General features: G+C 42.9%; 1 protein-coding gene across 1 annotated transcript in view; it reads right to left on the bottom strand.

The window, feature by feature from the left end:
• The window catches only part of C9H14orf39 (chromosome 9 C14orf39 homolog), a 1,344,786-nt gene that overhangs the window by 45,885 nt on the left and 1,277,101 nt on the right, over positions 1-21,800 (bottom strand). Inside the window, exon 16 of the mRNA XM_086939475.1 lies at positions 5,359-5,419. Coding sequence (XP_086795601.1) covers positions 5,359-5,419 — 61 coding nt within the window. The remainder of the gene's footprint in view (positions 1-5,358; positions 5,420-21,800) is intronic.

The following is a 21,800-nucleotide window of genomic DNA, read 5'->3' as shown; positions in this document are numbered from 1 at the left end:
TGCCATAAATTTCTGTTTTGGGGTCTTGACAGACAGTGGCAGCCAATCAGCATGTGCACGGGAAGGAGCGGGCACGGTGCGCGCATTGTGCGCGCTTATAGATATATATTTTTTTTCTCTTTTGATTTTCTCAGGGAACTACTGGAGGGATTTACACCATTTAAGCAAAAGGATGATCTGCGAATCAGACTCTACCATTTTGCCAAATTTGGTGTAATTCCATTCAGCGGTTCGGGCTGTAGCCGTGTCTAAAGTTCCTATGGAAATTAACATGGCGAAAACACATTTTGGGACCCCCATTTTTCTAAGCCCCCGCTTGATGAATCTACCTGAGACTTTCAGGGAAGAAGCGGAGTGGAACGGGCCTTCTTCTCTGAGAAATTTGTGAAGATTCAACAACCGGCGCCAAAGATATTCCCAATAGAATGTTGCAGATTTTCTATGGAAACTAGGTCCTTACTATATATACCTACTGGCGACTGCCAGTAGGTAATATATGTATATATATATATATATATATATATATATATATATATATATATATATATATATATAAATTACACATATACCATGCACAAAGTACTCGATTTATAACAAATTCAGACAATGGCTTAAAGTGCAGATCGCAGGATGTTATTTTATTATTATTAATGTGCAGTTCTACAGAAGTCATGTTGAAGCTATATTCATCCTCCACAAATGAAGAGATGAAGCTTGAAGCAGTTACTCAAAAGACAAAGAGGTGCTAGTGCACATGTAGAATTACAGAGCAGGTTATACAGAGATATTGCTTAGTGATATCCATTTACAATTACAGTTACAAATATCATTCTTTATGACAGGTACTTGAGTTATCTCTTTGCATTGTAGAGGCCACTATAGTCACCAGACATCGTGTACCAAAAGAAGTGACAAGGCAGAGTGGTGAGATCTTTGCGTCTCTTTGTTGTGTCTTGCCCTGTTCTCCTTTTCCAACTTTAGCCACTGGCCTTCACATCCTTGTTTTACTTGTGGTCACTGGTTTGGGCAGTGATAGATGGAAAACCTTTGCACAGGATCCTTTGCACATGGTTAGTTTAACCTCACAGATTGCCTTGCCCGGGTTATCATCCAACCTGAGCGAGGAATTCAGACTCTACCCTTTCTAAGATAATGGAAGTAATAACACAATTAGAACAGGAAATCAGTTTAGTTTAAGCAGAGAATAGAATAAGACCCTTCAACACCTAGCTAGCTTAATTCATCAAAGCCAACAACATCCTAGACACCTCCCAATCCAGATTCCGCAGCAACCACAGCACCAAGACCACCCTACTCGCCACCACAGATGACATCTGCGCCCCCCTCGACCAAGGCCAAATTGCAGCTCTCAACCTCCTGGACCTATTAGCAGCCTTCGACACCATCTCCCACCGCACACTAGCCACCAGACTCCACAACGCCAGCATCCGAGGAAAAGCCCTAGACTGGCTGCACTTATTCCTCTTGGGCAGAACACAGAAAATAAGACTCCCGCCCTTCCTCTCAGAACCGACAGAGGCCAGATGGGAGTACCCCAAGGATCCTCCCTCAGCCCCCCCTCTTCAATGTCTACATGGCCCCCCTCACAACCATCATCAGAATTCATGGGCTCAACATTGTCTCCTTTGCCGATGACACCCAACTCATAGACTCCCGCACCAAGGATGTCCGGGACACATTTATCAAACACCCGGATCAATACAGATCCTGATGATTTATATAAATACATTTTTGGGTCCTATTACAAAATAGACAGTGATGAGTTCCTAATGAGGAAACTGCTTCTGTGTTTTCCAAATATGCTGAAGCTTTTTTAGCTACCTCAACAATTTAAATATCTTTATATCACGCCTCAGAGTTGCCTGTGCGTGTTTGGAGCTCTATGCCATCCATTCAACCTGCAAGACAGGTGCTTGTACCATAGTATTGAAAGTAAAATTAATGTGCAGTACTGGGGGTGAAGACCCTCAAAAGGAAGACTCTTTACGCTATTTCACAAGTCATCTAGGCTCAGATTGACACACTACATAACTTTAGCAGTCTCTAAACCTAATTCCTATCAATCATCACAAAAATAGTCAGCATGAAAGCAATAGGTATTACCACCATTTAAAACTCAAGGATATAAATCGATTAGGACAGCCCAGAGGTTCTGGGTAAATATTATACAGCATAAAGTCTGCATAGAAATGGGAAATCTATTGTTGGAGAAAAGTCTAGTATTATCAGATCATAACAACCGTGGTAAACTTCATCAAGAGTGTTGCTACCTCCCCTGGAAAGTAGGTTACACCATCTGTTTCACTGAATTTTAGCAGGACCTTCTAATCACCATAAAAGCTAAAAGCTTTTTTTTTTTTTAAATGGAAAACGACTCTTGTTTTCTTTTAAAAGTTTTCTTTCCAGTACTACTGGATTTAGAATCAACCTCTCTACAATCTTATAGGTAACCAAATCCATTATTATCCTGTTGCCACAACCTTAACCATTGATTCAAAATCTAAAGGAAAGAATTGATAAACACGATCCTTTATATTATACTACCTAAAACCTTTATTAAGAGGCCACCATGTTGGCACATCTACTTCGAAATGTAACTTAAACATTTTTGTTTCTACAAGCCTACACCAAACAAAGGCCGGTCTCTACCTCCCTTCTTATGAGTTGGGACCTTATTAAAAGTTAAGCGTAAATTCTGATCACTGTGTGAACGGACGTGGACTGGAATTATGAGTTGCCTGATGATTATTGGTATTTACCCCTTCTGGTAAATACCCCTGTTAGACCTGGTACTATTGGCGTGAGTCTCCCTTCCATTTTTGGATGTTGTCTCCTCTGTTTTTGATATGTTTTTGCTGGTTTACACACTTTTGGTACTGCACCACTGCTATTCAGTGCCACAGTGCGGTGAACAACCTTTACAACGAAACTTTTACAACGCACTACCATTACAACGCGGTCATTACAGCACAAACCATTACAACGCATTGCGCTGGGGGGCGCTATAGGATAGGGAATACGTTTAATTTTCTATCCAACACTTTGTAGTTATTGTAATTTACTGTGAACTTAAGGTTTGTGTCGCTGGCATTAAGCCAAAGAACAAACGCTTGCAGCATATCAACTGATCCACTCCAAATAAAGAAAATAACTTTACTGTTTGGAATTACACCACTCACTTGGAGAGCGTGTTGGCCCATATCCCGTGCAACATTGTAGTAAGTAGAGTTGAACATAAGAGATGTGCTATTAGATAGATACGGACTTAACCGTCTTACTGCATTTATGCCTTTCGTTTAGCTGTTAGTAATATCTTCTGACAATCGACACACGTATATTTATTATCCGGTTAAATGGGGACAACGTGATCTGGATCTTTCCGTTGTTTAAAGTACGCACATGAACTAGTGTGTGCGTAATGACCTTAGATTGATGGCAGCCCCTTTGAGTGAATATACATGTATATTGCGGTATGCTCTTTAGTCAGTATATTTCTATTGATAAGGATCAGATTCTTGGGTACTCGAGCGACCCCTTTCTATTTGAAATATATAGAGATTAAGACATCGATTTTTCTTCATATTAGGTAATCCGCGGACATGGGAAGTCATTATTTCTTGTATTAATGAAAAACTGAACAGAACAAAAGTAAGAAATATCGTTTGGAAGAGCAGAACAAACTGACTCAATTAAAAGGTGGGTTTCCTTTTCGAGAACGTCATGATACAAACGAGAGAGGTCTTGAGGTAAATGGACAGATTCCATCTTGTTCAATATTGATATATCTCGTTTCAGTTGAATACTATACCGCATACTGTACCGTTAGACACGCGGCATCCTCTTCCATAATATGATTCGACGCCTATGAAATTCTCCTTATTTTGAATTGGGGTAAGATAGGCTTATCAATTAGGGGCATATCTTGATTGCCACAAACTATGTGATTATTAGGCTATTCAGAATTGGGCCCTTTTTGTCTCTTAGGTATCCGCAGTGTATTTCTTCTTGTTCTACCATTACACATGGTTCATGCTTGTGATATCGTCCTCCATGGACTAAGAGTAACAAACTGTTTTTAATCGTAAGTAAATGTGTGCCTATCATGATTTTGAAATGTGCTCCCTATAATAATCTTGTGGAATTGTTGATTTGCCTTAGAAATGTGGAATGTATCGTTGCTCTTATAACAGTCCGGTGATAATCATTGACGTTTTTTAGACAGATGTAGCACCAGTCATTTCCCTTAGCATTTTATTAACTTCATTCAGCCACCAGTTACTTTCTTTAGTATTTTTTAACTTCTTTCATTCTCTTTCACAACTGTGGTCCATGTACACTTACCAAGCACTCAGGTTGTATCTGGTCATGTGGTGAGCTTTAGTGTCATCCTGAACTATGTTATTGAATGTCACATATTGTGTTGTTTTCCCCTTTTTTTGAGAGTACATATGGTGACAGTATCTCTTACTGTATATTTTAGGTCCCCTGGATATGTGGGTTTGATTGCCTGGAAGAGGTCCTGAGGAAGGTGGCCTTGTGCCGCAGAAACGCGCGTCGACCAAGTGCGGGGTCTCACACTGAGCTCTGAGACCTACTAGTTGGCGGGGGGCTCCCTGCCAATTAAGATTCAGTTTCCTTTTTTCAGATGCTGTGGTTTTGAATGTAGTGAGGGTATGATTGTGTTAGTATGTTGTGATTGATTGTGTGACACCAGGGGTACATGAATTTGGGTAAATTGTTTGTTTGTGTATATAGTTATTGTCATATTATGTTTTTTCGATTGTATGAAACAATAAAATTATTTATGAAATGTGAGATATGTGATAAAATGTTCCTTATAATTGAAATATTATGAAAAAATATAAAAACATGAAAGCAATGATCAATTGAAAATAAAAAGCTTCATATATTTTTTGAAGAAAATAAAAAAGTTTGTTGTGGATCTGTCACCTATGTTATACTAAGAATGGGATGTATACCTGTATTGAAAAATTGTGGCCATTGAGGGAACATTATTCTCTTTGTTGTGTCCTTTATCCTCCCCTCTGTTCCCTGGCCGTAGTTTAACTTTGAGGGGGTCCCATCATAATTGCTACTGGCAATTCTGGGTGAGTGTTCATGGGGGCATGACTTTACTAAGACAAAGGGTAAGTCACATGCCCCATTATATAAACTCCATCCACTTTTGAGTTTGATAGAAGATATCCCATTGTAGAGGTGAATTATAACAACAAAATAATGAATGTGAATACAATCTAATCCACTAAATCACTTAATTGCAGGATTCTTGTGTTAGTAGACAAATGCTCCAAAGAAATAGGTAATATTTCCACTTACCAATATCTTTTTGGTCAGATGTTGTAGGATTTATATTTGAATTAGAAAAACACTCGTTATTCTGAAAAATGAAAGGTCAAAGTAAATATCATGAAATACAATTAAATTTTGATTATGATCACAGTTAACAGAAGAATCACTTCATGTGTTTATTTAGACAGAAGTCCCCATAAAAGAAGCAGACAAATTACAGATGAAGAGAAATCATAAAACTAGAAACTATAATACAAGATAACATTTTGCTCTAGTAAACAGTAGCAAGCACGTTTTATCTCTTTGCAGATAATACGGGTGTGAACTTTTGTTGGCATTATTTCGGGGAACAATATGATGATACATCACTAGTACAAACCCTTTTCAATCATGATAGCAGTACATGCAAGGAAGGTAAACTAGAGGGCATTATTGGTCAGTTTACCTTAGTGATAGAACAATGAGTTATCTGCAGTTCCCTACTTAGCTTCTCAAAGCTTTTTTATGTATGTAAATCAGTTTTTGGCAAGGAAAAAGATTTAGGCTGTACGTAAAGGTATACCTGATTCATAAAGGCAGAAACTGTATATTTTCACCTGCAGAGATGCCACTTATGATTGTGGGAATTTCCAAAATGTAGGCAGCTATTTCTTTTATTATAAAAATATATATATATATATATTTTTATTAAAATATCTCACAAACACAACTAAACCCCCAGGTTGCTGCATCACACATATACAGAAGACTTGTCAATAAAAAAATAAATGTCATTCTGATTCAGACTGTAGTAAATACACCCTCAGTTTGTAATGTCAAGGATGGCACCAGTAGACCCTTCCAGCTCCCCAGCAAGCCTAGACTCTCTTCTCCGCCTGAATCTTCTCACTTCACGCTCCTTCTTCGTCAGTCCATTGATCCCATAACTTTGTTATTTTTTGAGGACAGCCACATTCCCAGTAGATCAGTGTCTCTGCCCACCGGCAACACTCCATATTGGTCTCCCAGTCCTTTAATGTCGGAAGCACAGCACAGCGCCAATGCCGCACCATGTCCCTCCTGGCCACCGTCAATGCTACATTGGCGAGCTAAAGTGTGTATTTTTCCAGAGTCAACTCACCACAAATGCCCAAACAGATCAACCAGGGAGTGAGCACCAGGGTCTCCCCACCACCCCCTGAGAGCCTACCCTAAAACCCCTCCTAGAAGGTCCTGACCCACAGGCACCCCCAGAGTGTGTGCACCAGTGTTGTAAGTAAGTCTTTATTGTTTGATTTGATTGCGCACTATTTTGCTCTGTCATTTGTCGGGATGTCACGATAGTGGTAGTGCAGAGACAGATTAATGATTTTGCTAACAAACCGCTCATAAAGGGGGCTATTGATATTGGCGCAGTTATCTTCTGCATACAGTTTTTAGAGATGATTGTCCTGTGCATGTTTCACCATCTACATTTAATTCATAGATTTGGTTTTTTATTAGTGCCCATGTACTTTTACACTCTAGTTTTGAGGTGTTTGTATGTTCAACTTTTCTGGGCTTTGTAATAAACTCACTAAACTTGGGATCTGAAGTTTTTATTCCTTCAGTAAAATGGGTAACTGTAATGGTGATGTAGAATTTGCTAATGATTTTTCTCTTCTCCACACTTTCAAGCAGGCAACAAAGAGCCATCGACCAAGGGTTCCAGAGTAAGTCTAGAATGTGGCACCTTCTCCTTGGTAGCAGAGTAGGATGGTTGCCTCGTAAGTAAGGGGAGAATCTAGAAAATCCTAGAATTTTTTTTCACCCAATGAGCCCCATAAGAAAGAGAGCCCAGTGATCGAGAGCGGAGAACAACGGACTTTGGTGGAGACCGACAAAGATTGACGGTGCGGTGAGAACAGCGATGAGCGGTGGAGTAAGTATGAATAGGGATGTGTTGTGTGTTAGATTGCAGGAATGATTTGATTGTGTGATCTCTTGCGGAGTTGGAATGAGAGTCGAGTGAATGTGGTTTCACACCGGACGCTCGCAGTCTCTGCATTTCGTTTTGTTTTGATTATCGGGCTCAAGAGTAGCTTATGAACCTGGATACATTTTCTGTATAGAAAACACAGATTTGTTGTAATTGTCTGGCCGTTGGTTTATTCGGAAGTCGTGAAGAGCTCTCGACAACCCACCTATGACAGGGAACTTTGTGTGTGTGGATTTGTTAGAATAGGATGGAAAGCTTTGTGTGCAGAGATGGACTACAGCGATTCGAGTGGTCAGCGCAGATCAAAGGTCATGGTGCATGAATGTTCTTGAGTGATTGAATTCTATCGATCTTGTAGTAAGGCAGACAATTAGTTGTTTCTATGATTGCGAGAGTTAATGTGTAAGGTGAGATTGTGAAGGAGGGTGAACTGCTGTGAGGGGGAAAAGTGACGTTAGAGTGTGCAGCGCTGTGATAGGTCCGTTGGTGTAACACCACACTGGGATTGGTTGATTGTCATCAGTAAGTTGAAGTGAGTAAATCTTGTCATTGCGAAGAATTTAGGTTAATCATGGGATGCTTTAAAGTATCACGAGATCTTTGTATGGGAGATAGGGGAGTGGTAACTTTAGTGGGTGAGAAAGCACCGCCTGAGGATACCCCAGGACATTACATGGCCAAGAATGCAGGTCTCCATAGTATAATCTGGCTTCAAAATTGGAACAAGATTCCTGAAAAAGAGGGAGATTTGGCTTTTCCACATTATGGTTCATTTCAATTGGGCGTACTATATCAATTGAGGGAAGTGCTGTCTTCAATACGGCCCCACCTAGACCAACAAAGTTTCAGGAATTCGATGCTTGGATGCGAGCAGATCAGGCGACAAATAGGGAAAGATGTCAGGGAAGGATGAAAAATGTGATGAAGGCATACCAGGATGCGCAATGGGAAACACATTTGAAGAGATGGATAGTAGATACCATTAAGGAAGAAAGATTGTACCTACCATTAGTGAAGGAAGGAGACGCTCGGAACAGGAATGGGGTTGATGAGAGTGACACAGATGACAGCTTGTTAGATAGATTATTAGCAGAACATCCTCCACCATACAATCTAAATTCTGAAGAAGGGAGACAAGAGTTGGCAAATGCAGTGAGCACGGAAAGAATGGTAGTGCTGCAGACAGGCCCTAGTGTGAGAGTAGTGGGGAAGATTTCAACAGGGACAGATGGAATATGGATGGCAGCTCTTGGAGGTGCAGAGACAAGTGAAGGCAATGCTGCTTTACGGTTATCAGAAGCCCTTATGGAACCGAACACCATTGGACCTGGAGTTTCAGTGTATGGCACAAGTTTAGGAGAAAGCAGTGGTCAGCCACAGACAAGGCTGGGAGAGAGGGTCAACTCGGGGGAAATGGAACAATGGATGGCAATGGTCCATTTTTGGTGCCTGTAGAAACTACTAATCCATTACCAGCAACCGCAGCCCCTTTGAGGGTGGGTGTTGAGTCTAGTACAATACGATCAGTGTCACTTGCAGATTCACCTTCAGCTTTGGGGATGTGGGAAGCTCCAGTTAGAGGACCCATTGGAAGGATATCAGACTTAGGTTCAGACCATAGAGGTTCTGGAGATCAGCATGTTTTGCAGACTACAGCACCAGGAAATTGTCAGCGGAATCACATAAGTGAAAGAGAAGGACAGAGTAGTGTGTTGAGTCAGGGAACAATCATGGCTGCAGTAAAGGTAAAATTGTTAGACGTAGTGAGGCTGAAAGCAGAGACAGATGAGATAATTAGAGGGAGCCTACCCTTGGAAAGGATATAACTTTATGAGCAGGATGAGCTGCTATTTGTGTTGAAGGACGTTACACGTAAGGCATGGCGTGCAATTAAGAAACTGACAGAATTGGCCCAGAAGTATGATGCCGATCTACCCAAAATGAAAATTTTGCAGGGAAGTCATAGCTTAAATTACAGTGACCGGGAATTGGAAGAGAAAAGGGTAATGGGATTTTAAAACGCATGTTCGAGAATTGGTTGCAGCGATACGCACATGGAGCATGCTTGACAAGTGGGAAGAAAGATGGTCAAAGAAAAAAGTGTCAGAAAAGGAATAGAAGATACGTCGCCTCTGGGAGGAGGGGCAACAGGAGTAGAGGCTTATCCATGGCAAGAGGTACCGAGAGAAGGGTATGTGCATGTGCCTTGGAGCAGGGGTGGTTTGGCAGCATTTATAAATGATTTTCCTCAGCTGAGGGAGAAACCTGCTGAATGGTGGAAACAAGTTGATCGCTTTGTAAAGATGTCAAAAGTGTTGTGGATTGATTTGAACACTCTATTTGATATTGTGGTCCCTAGTGATTTGTGGTCCGCTTGTAAAATCGCTGGTGCTTGGCTATCTGCTGAACCAGATAGAGACCCTATCAGGCATGGTCCTTCACCTTTGGTCATGAAAAAGTTTGAGCAGGTAATCACAGTGTTACAGTCTAAGATTGCCCCACAAGATATCAATTGGGCCAAGATATATCGAACCACCCAAGAGCCCAAGGAATCAGTACATGCCTATTATGAAAGGTTCTTGCAAACTTTTAAGCAGTGCAGTGGGTTGAATACTCTAGACCCTAAGGATATGGACAGTTTGTTTCCAAGTTTGTGTTACGACTGAGACCAGAGATTAGCTTCATAATCCAACAGCATTTGATTTGCTGGCAAAACAAATCTGTAGATGACATTTTGCAATATGCCAGATACTGTAGTGATGAGGTGGATTCTAAGCACAGGAGGATAAAGGATGAACTGATGCTGGTCTGGATGAAGCACAGACGAGTGGGGGGACTTTGGGTCGAATGCAGGGAAATAGTCATGGAGGGACCCAGAATCTGTCAACTCACAGGGAAGAGGGAGAGGAATAGACCCCCAACACAAGAGTGGATGTTGGTACTCGAAAGAAGACCACTGATTGTCATTATTGTCATAAAATCAGGCATTGAAAGCTCGAGTGTTGAGCAAATCCAGCAAATCAGTTCCAGGATGAGGAGATAGTGCAAACATAAATACTGTGACAAGACCTAGATCTGTCAATGAGGAGGTCCGAGTCAGCAAGTACAAGTACCCAAACCTCCAAGAATTTTACAGGGTAACCAAGCGTATCATTAGATGCCTTTCATCCAAACACCAGATGAGTATGATCCAGATCCACGGCAATGACGGTGCCTAAGGGAGAGGAAGACTTTACCCTTGGAGCAGTCTAGGAAGTAGACCAGAGGGGAGCATATGTGGAAGCAGAGGTAGATATCATCCCATTAAATTCTTGATTGATACTGGTGCTACCTATTCTACTGTGAGGTCCACAGTAGTCCCAAACCTACCCCTTTCGGGACACTCTATCCAAGTTGAAGGAGTCGTTATTAGGAGAATGTTGAATTCGTTGACAGACAAGATACCTGTGAGAACAAGAACATTTCAGGATAAACACCAGTTTGTGGTGTGTGCGATTGAGTCCAGTCTGTTTGTTAGGACGTGACCTCTTGTGTAAGCTGAATTGCACCATCTATTGCATGCCATAAGGAGTAGAGTTGCAGACTAACGATGTTGACACAGCAATCAAACTGGCGAACCGGAATCTCTGTGTGGAGATGTTCCCCTTGCTAACAGTGGATGACCTGCCATATTGCTTGAGAGATTCTGTCTCTCAGGTGGTGTGGGATTCCAGGCGAGAAGAGATAAGACTGATTCAAGGAGTTGAGCCAGTTAAGATACAGATCAAGTCAAATGTTGAATTCCCAAGAACACCTCAGTACAAGCTGACCACGGAAATGGTGGCTGGAATTTCACTGGTAATTGAGTCAATGATTGTGCAAGGCATTCTGAAAGAGAGCATAGGAAGACTGTGCAATTCACCTATAAGGGGGTTGCAGAAGTAGAGTGGAAAGTACAGGATTGTGCAGGACCTGTGAAAGGTCCACGCAATTGTGATCCCATGTTGTCCTGTGGTACCGAATCCATCTGTGCTCCTATTAAAATCCCTTGTGAAGTAAAATGGTTTACTGTGATTGATTTATGCAAAGCCTTCTTCTCGATTTGTCTGCTTTCTAGCTTGAAAACCACGTGTCAACGTGGTGTCGTATCCCACAAGTATATACTGAGAGTCCATCGATCTTTAATCATATCCTGAAGAAGAACCTTGAGAGTTTAGTACTGCCGCAGATCCCAGTTGTTGTGCAGTACATTGATGACCCTTTGATTGCCTCAGAGACTGAGGAAGCTTGTAGAATTGATACCATTGCTCTGTTAAACCACCTGGCACAAAATGGACACAAGGTGCCTCTGAGCAAACTTCATTACAGTTTGCCTGAAGTCCAGTATTTGGTTCATCGCATTGAGAAAGGCAAGAGAAAGGTGTCACCAGACCGCATTGAGGCGTTCATGAAAATGAATGTGCATACCTCACAAAAGGAAGTCTGGATGTTTTGGGAATGGTTGTTTACTGTTGACAGTGGATTCCCAACTTTTCCTTGAAGGCAAAGCCTTTGCAGAGATTGACGCACAAGGATTTGAGTGATCCAGTACCATGGGATAACGACTGTTTGGTTGCCTTCTTGGAGCTGAGAGAAAGCCTATGTCACGCTTCGGCTTTAGGAATGCCTGATTACAACAAAGCATTTTTGTTATTTTGCTGTGAGAGGGATATGTTGTGCACTGCTTGTACTCACTCAAACACATGGAGGAGTTCGTAGTCCAGAAGCCTTCTTCTCAGCTACATTAGATTCTGTAGCTTCAACGTTGCCCGGATGTCTCAGATCTGTTCCTGCAACTTGTGCTAGCATTGAAATATGTGAAAGCATTGTGATGAGTCATCTTCTTACTGTCTGTGTTCCACACTCAGTTGAGCTTGTGAGGACGAGAACCAAAACACAGAATTTGACCACTAACACACTCTCATGTTATGAGCAGGTTATACTGGCCTCAGAGAATGCTACCTTGAAAAGATGTTCTGTGTTAAATCCTACTACTTTGATGCCTATTCCAAATGTTGAAGGGGAAGATTGTGAGGACCATGACAGTCTGGACGTGACTAAATGTTGTACCAAACCGAGCCCCAACATTGTTGATGAACATCTGCCTGAGTCAGACCAAGTCCTTCTTGTTGTTCATGGTTCATGTTTAAGAGACAATGCAGGTTATTTGAGAGCAGCGTTTGCTGTCTGTACCATTTCTGGAGTCAAGAAGCTGCTTGTTTACAGGCAGTATAGACCCGATCTGATCAAATCTGAGTCACCATCTACACCGATAGACATTATGGATTTGGCATGGTTCATAACTTCAGACAGCTATGGTCACAGAGGGGGTTCTTAACGTCATCAGGATCTCCTACCAGAAATGGGGAATATGTGAGACAACTGTTGGAAGCTTTGCAATGGCAATGGAAGTAGACATGGTAAAATGTGCTCCTCATGGGAAGGGGAGGATTTCATCAGTTTAGGCAACAGGTATGTGTATAAAGTTGCACGCTTTTGTGCCGTACATGCTTGCATTTTCAATGGAGATTATTCAGGAGAGAGCATAGGGAGAACCGAGCTCAGCATGATATTAGCCATAGCAGAAACTTGGGATGAGGTCAAGCGTCTGTAGGGAGAAGTGTGAGACCAAGAAGAAGCTTGTTGAATCAAAGTAGGTTGTGAGAAAAGAGATTATGGTATTTGGGGTTCAACAGATGGAAGAGCAATATTGCTGGATTGTTTACTGAGCCCTATGGCAAGGCCGGTTCATGAAGCAGTTCACATTGGGAGAGATGCCATGGTGAGAGTGTTCAGACAAACATGGTTTAACCCGAGGTTCGTGTGTTTGCTGAAGCGGTGTACCACAGGTGTGTTACGTTTCAACAGATGAATGCTGGAAAGAAAATTGTGGTTGCGTTGAGTCAAATCGGGAAGTTGGGGGTCCTCTCAACAGAATCCCCCTTGACTTCATAGAGATGCCTAGGTGCAATGGGCTGAGGTACATCTTGGTTGTGGTGTATGTCTTTCCACGATGGGTAGAGGCATATCCAACTAGAAGGTGTGATTTTCTCTCAGTAGCAAATCTGTTTCTTAGGAAACTCAATCGGCATTTCGGATTTCCAACTGCATTGGAGTCGGATAGAGGAACATACTTCGACAGTGAGATTATGAAGCTGTTGTGTACTGCTTTACAGGTTGATCAGAGATTGTACTGTAGTTACAGACTGGAGGCGTCTGGCATAGTGTAGCAAATCAATGGGACTCTCAAGGTGAGAATGGCGAAAGTATGCTATTTGACGTCTCTGAATTGGCCTGATACGTTGCCTTTGGTGCTGATGAGTTTGCATAGCATTCCAGATAGGAGAACAGGAATCCCGCCACACGAGATATTGATGGAGAGGGCAATGCACTTGCCAGCGTTGCCATCCACAGCTTTGAATATTGCAAAGGACTGGCTGACAAGTTCCTTTCTGTGTCTCACCAGGTTGAAGCTGCAATTGCACCAACTTTTAAGGACTTCTGGTTTTACCTGTGTCCAGTTGACCGGCTACTGGTCCTGAAACATTTGAAGAAGAACTGTCTTGACGCCCGTTGGCAAGGTCAGTACCAGGTGATTTTGGTGACGAACACACCTGTGAAGTGCGGAGGCTTGCCGAACTGGATTCACACAACTCCCATATCCGTAGAGTTTCAGGACCATCAGAACAAACAGCTCCTCTCTCCGAACAAAATCCAGCCGTGGTTTCAAGGCCACCAGGGAGGGCAAGCTAAGCTGTGGGGGTTCATGACGAGGCTGGTTACCCTCAACATCGAGCTGAGGGGGGTCATGCTACACAAGGTCCAGATATTGACTCTGAAGGATACGGTAACGTTGTGAGTGGTATAGAGTCAGACTCAGCTGAAGAGGCTGGTGTGGAAAGTAGTCGAATGCAGTGCAGGAGAGCAGAAGTCACAAGAGAATCATGGCCTCTGTGACAGAAGAGGAAGAACTTGAGACTTGCACCTGAATGAGACCTTGCTACTGTATCTGAAATGTCTGAATCGGAGCTGAGCGACACAGAGCAGGCACAAGCAAGCTTGAGAAGGAGAGTAAGAGTACCGTGCCAGAGATAGGCTACCCCAGAGTGCACTTATCTGATTACAGATGCCAGGAACAGTGAGGTCCGGGAGGCTGAGATCCAGACGAGTTAGCCGCAGCGCATCAGTACTGATAATTGAGATTGAACTGTTGGTCCCTGGAGTAGAGGCTAATAGAGTTTTGACATTGACCATCCCAGATCCTCTTGCGAAGCCTGATTCTGCAAGATATTTCATTTCTGACTTTTCGTATCAGCCACCAGCTCAGGAGATTACAGCATGTCATTGATGAAATTGCCTCTGATCTTATAAGGGATATCAACTGAACTGTAAACTGTAAATAAAAAAGCTTGTGTTCAAAAGAAGATAATCTAGGCCCAGAAGAAGAACAAATGTAGGGATTTTTCAATAGAAGAAGGAGGGATAGGGAAGTCTTCGAACTGTGTACATAGTTGGGTGACGGACTGTGAAAACTGTTTCCACGACTTCAAGGAACTGTGTAGGAGGAAGAGAAAGAGACTTTGCATTGATTCTTTTGCTGTGGCAACCTAAAACTCACCTAAAATTGGAGTCTGGAAATTCAAACTATAGAGCAAAGTGTGTGATAGGTACACTTGTAGTAGGAGTGGTTGTAGTTATAGCGGTAGTTATTATCATGTCTTTTAAAAGTTCACATCAAGCAGAGGTTGATGGGGTGGGAATACAATGGGCATCCACACCTAAAACTTCCAGCACCAAAGAGGGTACATTAGGGGCTGATAGTGCTATGATTGATCAAACTAGTTGCTTGTTGCATGTAGATTTGTCTAAAGGTAACTATACATTGAATACTTATGCAAAGTTGTAATATGAGCATGTAAATATGATGGATATGAGAGATTGTTATGTGTGTAAGCAGTGATCAGCGTCGGTTGAGGAGTGTATCAGTTACCATCACCTGCCTCTGATGTATTGTATCACTTGTAGCTTATTGCTTAGCATGTTTAATGGTGAGGGTCATTATGAGTACTATTTCTCCAAATACGATGTGGTGCTTTCAGAAGTTCCAGCTTATAAGCACCTGAACAAGTATGATTATTATTAACAAGAGGAGAGGATGGGGAAGTACTTCATACCTAGTGTTATGTTAGACACGGCTTATGCACATACACAAAATTTAACATGTATGTTGACTGACATAGAAAATACGTTTGTAGATCAGGTAGAAGATGGACAAAGGCAATTAGCAGTTAAGCTTAACAAAAGGGAGGGAAAATTTAAATTGACCGAAGAAAAGTTAGCACACAAGGCTGAAGGGAGTTATGGGCCAATAGCTTTAGATTTAGAGCAGCAAGGGTAACTTTGCATCAAACAGGTACAAACATATTATGATGATAAAATCTTTGTGGGACAGAGTATGCTAGATTGCCACCGAACTGGCATGGCACATGTTATGTGACTGTTGTTTTTCCCAAGATAAATCACGTTGATGGTTTAGGAACTTTGGAATGGAAGCCGTCCCATAGAGGGAAACGTGATACAAGTGTAGGAGAGATTGTTGGAGATGTGTTTAGAGCAATGATAGCAAGTTTGGGAGTGGTTTTGAATGACATCAAGATTAGAAGGTTATCAACTACTGTGGATAAGTTGTCAGCAGATATGGCTCAGTCTTTGTTACTTGTGGATGGAGAGATGGTCTCGATAAGAGTTATGGTGATGCAAAACCGTCTTGCTTTAGATGTGTTAGCAAAAGAAGGGAGAGCCTGTAAAATGCTGCGGGTTCAACAGTGCTGTACTTATATCCCTGATCATATTAAGGATCTGAGGGAGTATATAAGTAGCATTACTGAGATACATGATTTGGCAACAGAGGGAATTTGGGATAAAGTTGGTAAGGGATTTGGAAAGGGTGGAAGTTGGTTTGCAAATATTGGAAGGGGATTTCTTGGTTACATCTCTTGAAACCAATATTATTAGTTGTGATTTGTGTCATCCTTTTGCTGGGAGCAATAAGAGCTTATACGTGCCATAATTCAAGACAGGTTGAGCATTCTCTTAGGCAGTGAGAGAGGAGAATGGAGGGACTGCAGGACAGTCACTATGAGAATCTCAAGAACCTAGAAGAGTTGCATCAGGGAAGACTGGCTACAACTTCTATTTAGGTTGATTCTTTCTGCAGGGAGATGCAAACTGATCATGATGACACTAGTCATAAGAGGAGGGACTGATGTAGCACGATTTTGCATTGTCATTTGTAGGGGTGCATTATAATCCTGAGTAGTTCGCACCAACACATGTAATCCTTTGTTGTGTTAACATTTCATTATTAAATCCTGTAAGGTAATAACGTGTAAAGTGAAGTGCTAGTTATATTTTCATACATCTTGGAGAAATTGTCATTGTAATCACATGCTATTTGATTAAAGCCTTAATGTGATTAGTTTCATATGTGACTAACAAGAGATAATTTGTTTGCTATGTAACACATTGATTTAAGTGTGCACAGTGATAATGATCACATATATGAGTGCTTAATGAAATTTCATGTTGTTTCTTATGGTGACCGAATTTTGGTAGGCCTAATGTGTATTTCTCCCTGTTGCTCTCTAGATGGGTTTGCTAGCAGAATTCATGTGTATACAGAATCTGTTCTTTCTCACATTTCTGTTGCATGTGGAAAAATTCATCCTTGTTAGTTAGAATATCACTTTTTTTTAGGAGTTAGGCTTAGGACAGAGAAGTTACATTTGAACAAGTGATACTGATATTGTGGGATGGTGTCCTTTCTCGCTGGAGAAGGCTTGGGAGTCATGGTCACCGAGCAAGAACCTGGGAGCACCGTTGCTGCATGGGAAGTTACCTATGAGGAGGTGTTTAGCTGGATGGGGGGATATTGTGATGTGATGAGGGGTGTGACCTATGAGTTCTGTGTTGGGGTTAGGGACAGAGTCCGGGGACTTCTTCTGTGCCTTGAGAGGAGAGAGCATCTTGGAATGAGCTCTGTAGCTTTATGCTACTTGACCCATTCAACATGAGTGCACTTCTTAAAAAGCCTTCACGTGCTGACACCTTTTCTTCAACTTGCCTGGAAAATCCTATGTAGGGATGTCACAATAGTGGTATTGTAGGGACAGACTAATGTTTTTGCTTACGAACCACTCATGAAGGGGGCTATTGATATTGGTGCAGTTATCTTCTTCGTACTGTTTTTAGAGTTGATTTTCCTGGGTATGTTCCACTGCCTAAATTTCACCCGTAGATTTGGTTTTATATTAGTGCCCATGTACTTTTACACCCTTATTTTGAAGTGCTTGTATGTTCAACTCTTCTAGGCTTTGTAATAAACGCACTAAACTTTGGATCTAGAGTTTGTATTCCTTTAGTAGCAAGGGCAACAGTAATGGTAATGAATAATTGGCTCATGATTTTTCTCCCGCCCACGCTTTAAAGCAGGTAACAAAGAGCCATTGACCTGGGAATCCAGAGTAAGTCTAGAACGTAGAACCTGGATCCTTCAGATTATTACAAATCATTACAATCGTTAAAACTTGGACAGCATAGTCACAGTAGTTAATAAGATCGGTCAGAGAAAAATATATAAGAACAAATAAATAAAATAAGGGAAGCCCACTAAAATTTTATCAATTTCAAACAAACATGCTACTTTTAGTGTGAATAATTTAGGATAACGTGCCTCACTAAAAACATTGATATCAAATAAACACAGTCTAAAAATAGCATTTCAGTTGTCAATAATCATCATCAATTCTTTGGGCTTTTCAGTGACCAATAAAATATCTCCATATTTGCATATGATCATTGCGTTATTCCACTTTCTTGTTAAATAAAGGTAGATCTCAACAATGCTTGCATTTCCTATATTAGACAGGGGCAAATACAACCAATTTGAATTAAAGTTTCATTGGGAAGGCCACAGTCTACAGTTTGACATTAGCTAATTGCGTATCTATCTCAGGGTTCCATCCTTTGTCTAATGTCAGTGTACACTGCTGCCCAATGCCCCTCAGGCACCAATCCAAGTCACATCTTCACATCATCTATAGCTGCGTACACGTGAAGTATGCCCGATACAGCAGCTTCAGCTGGATGAGCCGGAACTCCGCTCGAATAGCAACCTCCTCGGGTACTTACAGGCCGCCCCAACTCAACATCCTCTATATGACTCAAGTCCTTCTACCAGTGCTCTCACAGCCACCGTAAGGGGTCAGACTATTACTAAGTAGTGTGGAATATAGCTGCAAGACAGCATGTCGTCAAGCGGCAGCCAACGCCTGATACTTCGATGGGCTCCTGTCCTCCAACTCCTAATGACATGGGATTCTCCATGTCAGGATAGACCTAATTTGCAGGTAGCGCAGAACCTCCCCCTGACATTTCAGATTAGTCCAGCAGGTCAACGAATGTCAGCCAATCCTTGCTTCCCAAAGATACCCCACCTTGAAGATGCCAATCTAATCCTTTTGGGTGTGACCCACCATCCTGCAAAGCTCCACCAACGTCATGAGTCCCAGAATGAGTCCCAGAATGATGTCTCCAGGGTTAACCAACACACCCATTCCTATCTGCACGTCGTACGCCACCAGGTCCGTACAACCAAGGCAGTTGGCTCTGAGAGGTTTGACACTCTCTCCACTCCATAGATCCACTGCATGAAGCCATGTGGCTCCAATCCCTGCTGGCCTGCCATTAGGACTGGCTCCCCCGGTCCACAAACATCCAGTCATTGATCAGCAACAAGTGAGCCTCCCAGTAACACAACTGCATATCCGGTAGGGCAATAGCATCATCAACAGGGCGGTCCATCAACGTTTCCAGAGCTATCCTCTGGATACCACCATCCCAGAGAAAGACTGATCCTCTGCCTCCACTGCCCCAAAAAAACAGCCTGAAACTTCAAACAGTAAGTTTTGCACCCCATTTAAAATCATTGAAAGATAAATCATTGTGTATAAGGCTTCCCTACCTACCTAGCAAGAACATGAGCAGCCACTGACAGTGCTCCACAACCCTATGAAAATCCCACAATAACCACCCAAGGTAGAAAAACTCGACGTCCTACCACAACAACTACTTGGACCAGCTACCCCTCGGCATCCAGCGGGACAGTGGATAACATACAGACTTACCCCAGTTAATAGTGATGTCAGAGACGAACCCAAAAATAAGCAGGATTTCCAAAAATATTCAGCAGTAAGCAGTCCGGATCCGCCATGTAAAGCAGGACATCATCCACGTACAGGTAGATCACCTCCTTCCAGTTCCTCACCCATTGGAGACCCCGCAGCATTGCATCTTCCGAACCCAGGCTCCCAACGGCTAACCCTGGGCGTAGTTTGCATAGTAGCGCTACGCATAGCTATGCAAACTGCGTAGTGCACTGTGCAAAATGCTGTTCGCACTGATTGCATAGTGCCGGATGCTTATCCACATTGTGTAATCAGTGCAAACCACATCTTGCACAGTGCAAGCGGTCGTTTTCTGCCGCTCAAGTATATTTCTTCTCGAGCGGCAGCTTTCTCACCGCAGACTGGTAGTTTTTCATTGCCTATGGTCGCTAGCATACGCTACTACTCACAATGAGAAACCTGATCTCCCCACGTTGATAATCTCGCCAGGAGGTCCAAGCTCGCAATCGGCAACTTGATGTTGCTGATCGCGAACGAGGAAAAAGTCTCGCCGGGATGTCATTTTGCTCCCTCGCAGCTGCCAACTTGACGTTGAGGACCGCGAGCAAGCAAAAAAAGAACGCTGCACTACGCTACACGTATTTGCACTGTGCTACATGTAATTCGTGTAGTGCGAAGTAGCGCAAACTTCGCAAACTAAGCAAGCATAGCATAGTGCTTCACCCAGGGTTACCAACGGCTCCATTGCTACCTCAAACGCAGTGGGGAAAGAGGGTGCACTCCTGCCTAGTTCCCCGATTCAACTAACATCCCTTCAACTGCACCCCAATCAACCTCACTCGCGCTTCCGATCTGTAGTAGAAAAGCCACATCCAGAACACAAGGCTGAAGCCCATATACCAAAGGAGGGCCAAGTAGTATGCCACTCTAGGGAGTCAAATGCCTTCTCAGTGCCCAGTGCCAAGGAGAAAGACTGGTTCCTCTACACTAAGCTGCCAAGCAGGGCAACCAAAGATCTGCCAGAGATTGTGTAAATCCAAATTGATCTGGAGCCACCACACCATCTATCACTTGCAATATGTGATTCGCCAAAACTTTAGCAAGCAGTTTGGTTTCCACATTTCATAGGCAAATTGGCCTATATGAGTTGCAGTTTTCGAAGGACTTCTAGGGTTTATAGATCAATTCCACTAGTGCCTACCGAAGATCCCAAGGGAGTTCACACTTCAACCAAGCTTAGCAACAAAGTGAATGGAATGGCTGAGAGCACCTTACTTTTCACACACTTGAAAAACTCTGGAGGGAAACCATAAGGACCCGGGGCCTTCCCACTTTTGAGCAGGGCATCATCAATTTCTCACTCTACATGATCTCATCCTCGAGCGAGTCCCGAGCCTCCCAGCCCAATTGAGGCAACGGGATATCATGCACAAAGCCCCTGCATACCCTCCACTGCTTCCAGCAAAATGTGGGAAGTATAAAGAGTGCAAAGATAGCAAGCAAAGGCCACCTTCTCCCTTCCAGTGTACAGAATGCCAGGACCCCGCAACTGTCCATCCTCTGTCAGGTTAAGGTGCCGCCCCAGTAACATAGCCTCTGGGAAATCAGAAATCCACTTTCCCATGCTCTCCAATCCATGCCCTTGAAGACCGGTAGGATAATACCAGGAGGTCACCATCAGGTGCTCCCCATTCCATAAGCCCTCCACTGCCACCCAACACTCTGACGGATCAGCCAGCGTTTGTGTTATCAGAAATTACGTGGACCTATGGAACACAATTCCAACCCCCCAGTCCCCAGCTGAATAGCCCGCAAAGATTAAAGACTTAAACTTGCCCCTCCTCAAGAAGTTACAATGGGAACCCATCAGGTGCACTTCCTATAGCGGGATCAAGTCTGGAGCCTGTCGCGCTAAATACTTCTTCAACCCCGTGCTTTAGATTGTTCCCAAGCCAATTCACATTCCAGGATATGACTTTATGGGAAGTGCCCCCACTAAGTGTTGAGAACCCATCCTTGCCAGAGTCTGTAAGCGCTCTGCAATGCCCATCTACCCTTCCTCTGGCACCTTACCTCTAATGCATTTGAAGACTTCGCAACCCCCTCCCTGCCACCTCATGCTGTGGGTGTAGAATGCCCCTTCCCCTCAATGCTGGAGGCACTTCTCCTCTCCCAAGGCTGCCGGCAAAGTCCCAAAAAGGCGGCGATGACTGGCCTTGTTTTCTGTACTGGTCTTGGCACAACAGCTCTGCCTTCCTGGGCCTTTCTCGGTCCCGCTGGCCCCTCATCACTGCTGGGCCTCCACACAC

Source organism: Lissotriton vulgaris, chromosome 9 (genome assembly GCF_964263255.1).
Source record: "Lissotriton vulgaris chromosome 9, aLisVul1.2, whole genome shotgun sequence".
Lineage (NCBI taxonomy): Eukaryota > Metazoa > Chordata > Amphibia > Caudata > Salamandridae > Lissotriton > Lissotriton vulgaris.
Note: the sequence above shows the minus strand (reverse complement) of the source record. Positions and strands in the feature narration are given on the sequence as shown.